Below are 12277 nucleotides of genomic sequence, written 5' to 3' on the forward strand. Positions count from 1 at the left end.
GTGAGCTTCATGGACTGAAAAGTGACAAGTTAAAGCATTTTGGTTGATACTCTTTGTGTAGTCCTTTTTTATTATTATTAAACCAAGTTCTACCTTTAGGTCTTATTTGGAGTTAATGAATTGATGAGTAGTTTCTCTGTGTATGAATTCAGCTGGGAAATGAGGCAGGTGGGAGACACTTGAAGTAATCCTGGAAAAGCCAGGCCTCCCAGCTGGCAACGCTATACCTAGTGAGGGCAGCATCCCCCTCTAAGAACAGGACACAAGGGATTCTCAGGAGACCTATGATGGCGAGAAGATGACTTGGTGAAGTGGTAGCATCTCCCTTTTCTTCCCTTTTCCTAGCCAACACTGAAAATTGTAGCTACGACTCATTGGGGTATGCCAACAATGACCACTTCCAGCACTTTCCACCGCCCCCTCCAATCTTGGAGACGAGCAACTTTGAGTTGGCATCCAAGAAACCATGTGAGATCCAGCAGGTGAACAGCCCTGACTTAGGACTCAGCATGGCAGCCCTTCAGATGCAATTCGGTTCTGCCGAGAGGGAAAGCAACGGAGTCCACCCCGGCCATGGAATGAATGGACTGATGAATGGCAAGGCCAACGCTAATAAATCTCTTCCAACACCAGCGGTCCTGCTTTCACCCACCAAGGAGCCACCGCCCCTGCTTGCCAAACCAAAACTGTGAGTACTTCTGCATACTTCTATAATACTTTCCATACTCCTGCTACTTTCCTCTCTGGTTAGAAAACACTTTTTTTTTTTTTACAGAATTCAACTACAGGGCAACTTGTCCAGGCTTCAAAAAAAAAAAGGAAGGAAGGGAAGGAAGGAAGGGTAGGAAGGAAGGAAGGGAAGGAAGGGAGGAAGGGAGGAAGGGAGGCAGGAAGGAAGGGAGGAAGGGAGGGAGGAAGGGAGGAAGAGAGGGAGGAAGGGAGGAAGAGAGGGAGGAAGGGAGGAAGGGAATGAGAAGCTCAGTTAAATCTTCCTTTTATTAAAGGATGTAACTAGTTTTGAATGCAAAAATAATGCGTGAGTTCCATGGCCTTCCAACTTGTAGCCAAGAGTATAACTGCTCCCAGTAAAGATGAAAAAGGTGGCTAGGTGAACTTGGCACCCTCTAGTAAAATATGACCAGATATTTTCATTATAGCACTCAGTAAGGAGATCTGATAAAGATAGGAGGAGACAAGTCAAATCTGAGCATGGAAATTCAGTGTGTAGATCCTGGCAGAAGCAGTGAAACCAGAGATAGGCTGGTCAGGAAGAAGAGTAGAGTACTCTTCTCAACTCCAGTGACTTGGCTCCAGAATTCCAGGGAACTGCATAGTTCCACCTTCCTATTTGATTTCTGATATTTTCTTAGGATGATAAGGATGGAAAAGCTTGTATGAGCTGTTTCCATTGGCACTGTGCAGCAGAGTTATTAAAAATGGAACCATTACAATGTCAGAGAGAGGTAGAAATAAGTGAACTCAAAAAGATCTATCATAGTAACTTGAGTTACCGCTCTGACAGAGGTCAGTCAAAATGCATGAGCTATTTAGAATGTGTAGGCACTCGATTGGCCCAAACCTAGGAAACTCCCTTGTATTTCCCCCATAAGGTCTGGTGTTTGTGATTTGGTGCAAGAAAAATTCCTAGATGATAGGTATTATTCTTTGTTTCCCTAGTCCTAAGCATTCCATGTTCTTTCTATGATCGGAGAAATGATTATGACGCGCTTACATTAGAATAATAACCTTACATTTTGACATTCCTCTATTATTTACTAAACCAACTCCCAAAACATTTTTAATCAACAAATGGGCAGAGTGTCATAAAAAAATAGTCTTCTGAACAATCTCATGTCATAGTTTCAAAAATCTACCCAGCACTTAATTTTGTATTTTCTTCTGGTTGTTTTTTTTTTTTTAAAGATAATAGAGCTACTGACTAAAGTTGCATTAAATAGTGAGAAAGCGACCTATGTCCTGGCTCTATGGAGAGAGCTTCAACAGGCAAAATACGCTTTTAAAGAAAATAGCAGCCATAAAAGAGACTTACTCATAGCACCAGCCGTCAAATTAATGGCCACTATTTACTTCTTTCCTCCCTGTATTTTAAATATGTGTTTGTAGTGCTCTTCATGAGACAGGTCCCTGCTTTCCTGGGAAAGAAAGGGTGATGTGTTTCATGAGTGGTACTTGACTGGCTCTTGATTAAGTGAAGTTTATCTACTATAACAAGCCATCGTGAATTGGTGATAAATCAAGGGAGAGTAAACATGAAAACTTGTTAATGGTCCTTAACAGCTCTTCTTATCTCGGGCATCTGAACAATTCTGTAGTTTTTAGCTCTGATACCTGTTTGTCTGGTGGGGGCATGTCTACAAATACAGGCAGAACAATTTTGTGGTTATTAAGGGGACAGGTAGCTCAGGCACAAATGTGAAGAGTAACATCATAATGTGTTTACGAGTCAGATGTCCGATGTACAATAAGACAATAAAAAGAGATGATAGTGTGAGATCGAAAGGAGGAAATTTGGGAAAAGGCAGAACAAGTATGTAACACAAAATCTGGCGGCGTATTTACCTAAAGTAGATTTTATTACTGTTCTTTTTTTTTTTTCCAAATCTTTGAGTGTCTACATATTTCCCTAGAGCTTGGCTTCACAGTTTTCATATTGTATAATTACCTGCCTTTAGCCAGGTAGAAGATAGTACATGATGGATGATACTTTATCTTTTTTAAAACTTTTTCTTGGTTGGGAAAATTTAAAATAATTAAAATATAATGATTTGTTTGCATTATAAAATCAGTGCATGGTGATGTGACAATTCAAATAATGCAGAGGCAATTAAAGAAAAATGTTCTGCTTGTCTGGCCCTCTTGAGGTTATCTGGCCTACTGGTTTGGTCTGGTCTGAAAAGGTTTGCTCTTGCTTTACCCATTGCATCCATTGATAAGAAAACATTATGGAATGTCATATTCAAATCATGAGATTTGTTGTTTTATCATCAGCTGTGGAAAATCTATAGTTTGCTTTCGTCTTTATCCATCACCCTGTGATTTTTACTTCCTTTGATAGAAAGAAGTTCATCCCTCAGGGTTTTATGATATTTAATGTTTATCATTCCAAATCAACCTAGCAGGAAATAATTAGAAGGGGAAAGTAATACAAAGTAAAGTACTTGTTCTTGAAAGAAGTTAATCTGGTCATTGTATTTAATTTGTTAAATACTTGTAGAAATGATCTTGTTTTTGTTTTGACTTTGATTTTTGTTTTGTTTGTTTGTTTTGGTGCCACTACTGAAGCTTGAACTTTATTCACTCAAGGATGGGGCTCTACGAATTGAGCCATAAATCCACTTCTGCCTTTTTGCTAGTTAAGTGGAGAAAGAGTCTCATGGTCTTTTCCGTCCAGGAGAGCTTTGGACCTGATGCTCATATGTCAGCCTCCTGAATAGCTAGGATTACAGGTAGGAGCTACGGGTACCTGGCAAAAGTGTCATTTTCAAAAAAAGCTCCAGTTATGATCATACAAAGGAGGGGGATTTAAAACTGTCATGAAAGGATATAAATATCATAAACACTTCTCTAAGCCCTGTTATTAGATAACATCTTCAGTTATCTAATAAATATCCTCAACAGTACATTCATCATCAGTAGACTTGCAAGTACCCCAGACCTCCCTTTGGGTCTGTCCTTCCTGCCATCAAGGGGAGTTTCTGGCTTGGTGTCATGGCGGCAGCCAGTCCATTTTCTATAGCCCCAGTGTCTGCCTCTGACATGGCACCTCAAGTACCAGAGGAACATAACCAAACGCAGGTCATTTCCAGAGGCGCTGCACAGTGGCCTTGCAGACTGCCTTACCTCCTGCTGGGAGACCATAAAATCACCAAGGACTATAAGAGAAAAAACACAAAAACAAAAACAAAAAAAAATCAGTTCTGTGACTCGGTGGCCAATATTCATAATCGTCTGTGACACTACCAAGAAAGCATCATGAAATCGTATGTGTTGTCAGCAAAATGGGAACGGACGTAAATCTAACTTATTGCCTATTTATCCACTTCTTTCTCCACAAATGATGCCTGAAGATTCAAAATAAATGTTGGGCTCAGTGTGAACCATTCTGGGTTTTCCAAATAACGCAAAACAGTTCTTTAAAGGCCTGAAATGCAGTCAATGGGAGGAAATCCTGGGAGTGTTCAACTCAGTGGGTGATTTGAAAAACATACAGAAAAGTATGCCATGATTTTTTTATTTTTGTCAGTTGTGGAACTTGAACTCAGGGCGTAGGCACTGTCCCTAAGCTTCTTTATGCTCAAGGCTAGTGCTTTTCCATTTGAGCCACAGCACCACTTCTGGTTTTTGAGTGGTTAATTGGAGATAAGAGGCTCCTGGGGACTTTTCTGCCTAGGCTGGCTTCAAACTGTGATTCTCAGATCTCAGCCTCCCAAGTAACTAAGATTACAGGCATGAACCACCAGTGCCCAGCCATGCAGTGATTTTTTTTCTAATGAGCCTACCTTCTCTATCCAATCAAACAATATATAAATAAAAATGCTATTTTCAAATCCCATTAATGTCTTTCTATTGTGGGGTCTTCTGTCTTATGAGAGAGAGAAATAGAAGCTACACACAGAGAGAAAACAATGAATAACAGAAAGGGAAATGACTATAGGGTGAAATCATGAGCAACTCTGTGAACCCAGGAATTGTCAGCTCAGCAGATAAAATTAGGATTACTTGCCACCCTAATGCCAAAACTATATACACTGCCATAAAAGTCCATGCCCATATGACAGGAAGAATGATAATAAAATGTTTTAAAATGTTTTTCCACACTAAAATCAATGGCTCTTATCAATTGCCCTCTCTCAATCGCTAAAGAAAAATGCAGCATCATTACTTCCTACCTTAAAGGGAAAAAAAAAATGGAGCCAGGTTCCCACTAGTGGCTCGTGTCTGAAATCCACCTACATGGGATGTTGAGATCAGGAGGATCACAGTTCCAAGCCAGCTTTGGCAGAAAAATACAAAAGTACACAGTGGAATGTGCCTCCTGTCACCCAAGCTATTGTGCTATGTAGGAAGTGAGAAATAGAGATTGCACAGTTCATATGTCTACCCCGGCAAGAAACAAGATTCTGTCTCATTGATAACTAGTTCAAATGAGCTAGAGGCATGACTCCATGCAGAGCACCTGCCTAGCAAATATGAAGTCCTGAGTTTAAAATCCCAGTACCAAAGAAGGAGGGAAGGAAGGGAAGAAGTAAGAAAAGAAGGAAGGAAGGGAGGGAAGGAGGGAGGGAGGAAGGAAGGAACGAAGTAGGTAGGTAGGAGGCAGGGAGGGAGGGAAGGAAGGAAGAGAAGGAAAGGAAGGAAGGGAAAAGTAATTTTAGGTTAAAGTAGGCACTCCAAAATAATTGCATTTTATAACCTTGCTCCTTTCTTTCTCATTGAGTCCACACCAATTATTAGACACTCAACTGTCTCTGCAAATTTTGTCTCAAAAGAGAGCATATCTCATAACCTCTTTCATGCCCATATAGCAGGATTTTTGGTGTCAGTCTAATTCTAGTCTGACAAAGCAAAGCTGTGTCTTCAGAGCAATCAGTATATTCAAAATAAGACAGATATCTCTTCATGGCATATGCAGGAATGGGAGAGGATGTGTGTCAGAGAGGGAAGAAAAGAGCAGTCTTGGTTACTCTTTATCAGTGACTCAACTCTATTAGGACTTATATATTTGGAAGTTCCTTATGGGTTCTCCCAGGCACAAATATCAATACAAATTGTGCCCTCGCGTGGAATATTCTATTACTCCCTGAATGTTCTTCTAATAACTGGCTTCTTCTTGCCTTTCAAATCTCAGCTACTCCCCTGACCACCCATCCTAAAGTAGCCACCCAACCACACTCCAGGAAAGCATCCCCTTTAATTATCGCAGAGGACATAATTATTTCTGACAGTGTATGTACTTGCCTTCTGGTTATTTGTGTTGCTTTCCCTCCAGTATTATAATGTAAGCTCATTGAAAGCTAGGCCTTGGATTCCCTCTCTCCCCACAGTCTAAAGCGGGGCTTGGTACTTTAATACCTTGTAGAGTAAATGGGACATTTGGAAGGACTAGTGGGACATGTTCATTCTCTAGTGCACATTTGCAAAGCCTGTCAGCAATGTCAGTACAGTAACGCTGCTGTTTCAAGGTGTGTAGACTTGACATGTTAACACCCCTCATCAGATGCCAGACTTTTGATGAAGGGCTGAGGCCTTCTGTGTTACTCCCTTCCTGTCCTGTTTATCTTGGACCAGAGCTCAAACCCCAGTGTGTGGCTTGGGTTGTATAATTTAGCAAACTGAACATTTTTCCATCCTTTAACCTCTACTAGCTAGGGTTCAAGATCTCACTATATTACTCTTTGACATTAGAATACAGGGGGTTGTCTAGGTTCTAATCTAGCCTGAGCCTTACCTGGTAGACAAAAGGAAACATGAAGGACAAAGACAAGTGAAGCAAAATGGCCTATGGCAAAATATATGACAAGTAGCCAAAGAAATGTAACCATCAAATAATTATGAGAAAGTTCTTCAATATACATAAATGCATCTTAAAATCTGGTGTGCTTTGGATTTCCTCACTGTTATTAAACACCTGCAAGGTATTGGGAAATGCTGGGTGCCAGCACTGAAATGAATGTTGAAAGCATGGTCTTTGAATAGTCAATCATCTGATCTCCAAGATCATGCACAGATATGCACAAGAACGTACACAGATCCACACATGCTCACATACATAAACCCAACTCATCCTTTAACAACATGCAGATTTTGTAAGAGTGGACAATCCCCAAATTAGGTTCAGTACAATCTAAATGCCTTTCTATCCCAGTTTAATGTTGAGAAGATAAACCATTCTACTTTTAACTCTGGAGATTCCCTATGTACCAGCTCCATTTTGGGTTAAAAGATTTTCTCTGTCTTCAAAGTCAATAGCAATTCAATCCAATAACAGGGAAAATGCAAAATATGGAAGCAGAGGGACCTTCAAAATAACACTGGGAAAAACACGGGGCAGAAATTAGTCTTTCCGGATTTCTATAAAATTACAGAGAAAGGGAAAGAGAAACAAAGACAGACAAAGACACAGTCACCCAGCCCATTCAGGAGCAATCAATACAGACTGTAGAAGCAATTCTGACCCTGATTCTACAGTTGGTGCTTGTGCAAATATGATCTCTTCATTAATACAATGTGATGATGACTTTACAGTACCAGTGTTTCTGTTGGATCCCTTTGAAAACAACCCCTCCCTGAAGTGGAAAGTCCAATCAAGGAACTTCCTGAAGTGTGAAACTTTTAACTAAGGAATAACATTTTGATATATTCTTAGGATTTTTTTCTCTTGTAAGTGTTGGCTCTAACACAGTGTCACATTCTTAGGCATTAGAATAATGCTACTTTGCTACACTCGTCTTTTGGTAAAGGTAATGCATAATTACATTTCCAGAAGAAAGCTGAGTACTTACTTTTATGGCTAGGAGTCTTAGTTGATGTGTAATATTTAACTGGAAATATTTGCAGATGCCCTGTCTCCACCCAAAGTGGCACTCAACCATTTGTTTTTAAATATACTATAACTGGGCATTGGTGGCTCATGCCTGTGATCCTAGCTGCTCAGGAGGCTGAGATCTGCCCGCTTGGGCAGGAAAATCCATGAGACTCTTAACTCTGTTAAACCACCAGAAAACCAGAAGTGGCTCTGTGGCTCAAGTGACACAGCACTAGCCTTGAGCTGAAGAGCTGAGGGACAGCACCCAGGCCCAGAGTTCAAGCAGCCCCACGACCAACAAAAACAAATAAGTAAATAAAAATATACTATATTCACCTTAACTATTTGGTGCCTTATAGCATAAGGATACATGATAATGCAATTTCAAGTTTCCATCACACCATGCCTAAATAAGAGTAACTTGAAAGCCAGAAGTTAGTGGCTCCTTCTTATAAATCTAGCTACTCAGGAGGCTGAGATCTGAAGAATGTGGTTCAGAAGCAGCCCAGGCAGAAATGTCCATAAGACTCGTATCTCTGATTAACCAGCAAAAAGCCAGAAGTAGGGGTATAGCTTGAGTGGTGGGGTACTAGTCTTGAGCCAAAAATCCAAGCAAGAGTGTGAAGCTCTGAGTTCAAGCTCCAGTACCAGCAAAAACGTTCAAAGTTGAAAAATATGGCCCCTCTCAGATAAAAGGGACATTTTTAAGGAAAGGGAAGTAAAGCTCTGAGGCCACATATAAACAGTGTGTTCAGAGGTCATATTGGGAATTGGATACCAAACTGTTAATAATGTTGCACTACAGTATAGTAGCTACAAATAATATACATGATGCTAATTTTACGGAAAATGAATTACCCAACTAACATATTCATACTAGAAGGAAATACATCAAATGTTACCAAGAGTTCATTGAGTCATCAGATCTGAAATGGATCGTATTGTTTTATTCACCATGCTGTTTTCTAACTTTCCCATGATAGTGTCTAGTATCTTTATAATTGCATTGAAAGACGTAAGTGCTCTTGAGCCTACTCTTCTATCTTCTTCCCAATCAAGCCTCAACTCAGTTTTTCTCGGTCATGGATGCCCTCTGCCAAGTCATAATGCTCAAGCTTCGTGTGGAGCCCAGTGGGGAACAGAAATCCAGGGCACTGAACTGCCCTCCCCTCCTCTTGGAGCTCCCTCTCTTATTCTAGAAATTCAGCCTCTCAAGAGTCCAACTGTTTTTTTTTTATTGTAAAGATACTGTACAGAGGGTTTATAGTTACATGAGTCCATTTCCTATCGAGCCTTGTTCCCCCTCCTTTGTTTTTCCCTCCCCACCTCTCCAACTCCTCCCCTCCCCCTGCAAAGTTGTAAAGTTTATTTTCAACATAGTGACTTGTACATCTCATTGTTACAATGGGTCCTCCTATATCCTTATTTCAGCATTTTTTTCTTTCCCTTCCCCTCCCCAAATCAGAAAAATCTGTATACAAGATGCAGGGCACTGGAATCAAATATAGTGAAAACAGGGCTTATATCATGGGGGAAGAACATACAAAAGAAACAAAAAAAATCACATAGTACTTTATCAGTACAATAAAAACAACAGCAAGAAAGATGAACTCATCCTAGAAAGCCCCCCCCCTCAAATGTCCTGCATTCCAAAGGGACTTTGCTCCTCTAAATGACCCATCTCCAAACCAAACTCCTATTACACATCTCAAGTGTTAGGATAAAAGGGACATGAGATATAGATAGATAGATAGATAGATAGATAGATAGATAGATAGATAGATAGATAGATAGATACATGAGATAGATAGATAGATACATGAGATAGATAGATAGATACATGAGATAGATAGATAGATAGATACATGAGATAGATAGATAGATAGATACATGAGATAGATAGATAGATAGATAGATAGATAGATACATGAGATAGATAGATAGATACATGAGATAGATAGATAGATACATGAGATAGATAGATAGATAGATACATGAGATAGATAGATAGATAGATACATGAGATAGATAGATAGATAGATAGATAGATAGATAGATAGATAGATAGATAGATAGATAGACAGACAGACAGACAGACAGACTGATTGATTTTTAAGACAAATACTTAATGCACAGAAATCCGAATGGAAAGATTTTTCCAGTGGTGAAGAATTCAAAAAGATATGCTGAAGGAAAGAAGGAGATTCCAGTTCAAATAACAGAATTGCAGCAAGTGTGTGAAGAAAGATAGTTGTGGTCACTGTGGAATGATGAAGGCCAACAACAGAAGGTTAAATAGAACTGTGAGAAATGACAATCAGGGAAGGAATGCGAGTGTTCCCTAGCAGTGGGAAGAATTCATCTGAAACCTAAGAGGGAAACTTGTATTGCATTCAATGGCATCTTTTCCTGACTTTCTCTCAGCCATCATCAGATTCAGAAGGTGGCAACTGATCGTGACAGCCCCGGGGCCCAGTGGAGAGGCCATTATTTTGAACTTGATCCTTGAAAACTGGTCATTGAGAGCATTATCCAAGCAGTGCAATTAGGGTCAGAAAAAGAAGCAGAATAAGTTAGATCAGGGATTAAGTCAGAAAGGGAATGATGGGAAATGGTCACAGGAGATGGGAAAGGCACACGAAAATGAGTTACACCAAGAACAACACTTACGAAGGGGAATGTGAGATTTCACAATGTGGAAAGGCAACAATAGTTACGATCAAAGGGATGATACTGAGGTGCAAAATCTTACAACAAACTCCTTCCAAGTCATAAAACAACATTAAGCGATATTTGTTTGAGTGCATAGTTAAAGTAGAGGCCTAAGGTCACAGAAGGAGAAGAGGCCAAGGAACCACAAAATCAACATGTGAGAAGAAACATGTGATGATGGTAGAACTCCAGATGCTGAATAGCGAAGTCACTTTGAGAAGAGTGAGGGAAATGCGCAGGGTGGTCAGGGAGGAGCTCAATTGTAGGTGGAATGCAAAGACTTTAAAGAGAGGCAGAGGCTGAATGATCCTGGCAACACCATTGTGAGAGAAGTTTCACAAAATGGGGGAGCAGGAGAACCCTCCCTCAGGGGAGAGGATGATGGGATTTGTGACATCAGCAAGGAAAGCCGGATTCCACTTAGGACAAAGTGGTAAAGATGTTTGAGCACATAAAGACCCCAGTTAGGAACAGTCAAGGCATTCCAAAGGAAATGGGAGGGGTGTAGAAAAAGACCATGGAGGCTAGGCACCGGGGACTCAGGCTAGCTACTAAGGAGGTCGAGATGTGAGGATCATAGTCCAAAGCCAGCCCTGGCAGCAAAGTCCCTGAGACTTTTATCTCCAATTAACCATCAGAGAACCAGAAGTGGTGCTGTGTGGCTCAAGTGGTAAAGCACTAGCCTTGAGCTGAAGAGCTCAGGGACAGTGCCCAGGCCCAGAGTTCAATCCCCACAACCCACAGAAAAGGAAAGCAAAAGACCAGAGAGGGAAATAGAGAAGGAAGAGGAGTGAAAAAGAGATCCATGGGGGTGAGGTTTGCTCCTGAGATGGTTAGACTATTGTCAAGATCACTGTCAATACTATTGTCTTGATGACCATGGGCTGTTCTTTCATGAAGACTAAGACTATGTGTAGTTGGAAGCCAATGGAACAGGTCCAATATCCATTTCCTTTTGTGCTTCTGGGTCCATTTCAGCACGATGATCCATCCTGTCTTTATTTAACTCTTCTATCCAAGTAAGACTTTGAGCTGGGTTTTTATTGAACAAGCCTATTTCTTAGAATCATTTTTAAGTGCTTGCTTTCAGCTAATGACTCCCTAATTCATAATTACTGAATTTCACTCCATGTCCACAACTTTTACTACTGGAGAATTTATTTCTGTCTACTGCAGACTGAGATATATTAGGTTGCCAAATTTCCTTTTTTTAGAACCAGTGATTTATCTATTTTCTGTGAATGTGTAAGTTTTTCATTCAAACTAATACATCACCCAATGGTGAGAACATTAGTAAGAGCAAGGTTTATTTTAGTTGGTTTCTATTACATGTATAAAAGCAGACGGTATGTTCTCTCAACAAACCTAAGAATGACCATTTCCTTACTTAGCTAAAGTTTTGATTATCCAAACCTTGTGGATAACACTAGAATTGGTGTAATGTTTTACAAAAACCTTTTCCATATGTGGCATATGGATATTTTTTCCATTGATTTTTAAGAATCATGCCCATATTAAATTAATTTGATAAAATATACAGATTTCCCATGAAAAGACTTGACTGGAGAAATCACATTTGAATTTCAGCACACATCTTGGCTTCGTTATTCAAAAGGAAACTATAAATTAATTGCAATCAGAGCCTCAGACTTCGCTGTTGGAATATTCTAGGTTTGTGTCTGCTAAACTCTGGATGGGACAGTTCCCTGTAGAACATTGCTGACCCCTCTTAGATCAAGGCTGTAGTCCGGATACACATGATGGTAAAGGCTTTTGAAAATGCTCAGAAGAAATACCTTGGTAAATAAGTGTACTAATTTAGGGGCTGGGAAGCTGGCTCAGTGGTAGAGCGCTTGCCTTGCATGCATGAGGCCCTGGGTTCAATTCCCCAGCACCACATAAGCAAAAAGAAAAAAAGCCAGAAGTGGCACTGTGGCTCAAGTGGTAGAGCGCTAGCTTTGAGCAGATGAGCTGAGGGACAGCGCCCAGGCCCAGAGTTCAGGCCCACGACTGGACCCC

At 40.3% G+C, this 12277-nt stretch overlaps 1 protein-coding gene across 1 annotated transcript in view; it reads left to right on the top strand.

The window, feature by feature from the left end:
• Positions 1-12277, top strand: part of Palld (palladin, cytoskeletal associated protein) — a 315080-nt gene that overhangs the window by 158195 nt on the left and 144608 nt on the right. The window contains exon 9 of the mRNA XM_013026075.1: positions 346-688. Coding sequence (XP_012881529.1) covers positions 346-688 — 343 coding nt within the window. The remainder of the gene's footprint in view (positions 1-345; positions 689-12277) is intronic.

This window comes from Dipodomys ordii, unplaced genomic scaffold (genome assembly GCF_000151885.1).
Source record: "Dipodomys ordii isolate 6190 unplaced genomic scaffold, Dord_2.0 Scaffold4, whole genome shotgun sequence".
Classification (NCBI taxonomy): domain Eukaryota; kingdom Metazoa; phylum Chordata; class Mammalia; order Rodentia; family Heteromyidae; genus Dipodomys; species Dipodomys ordii.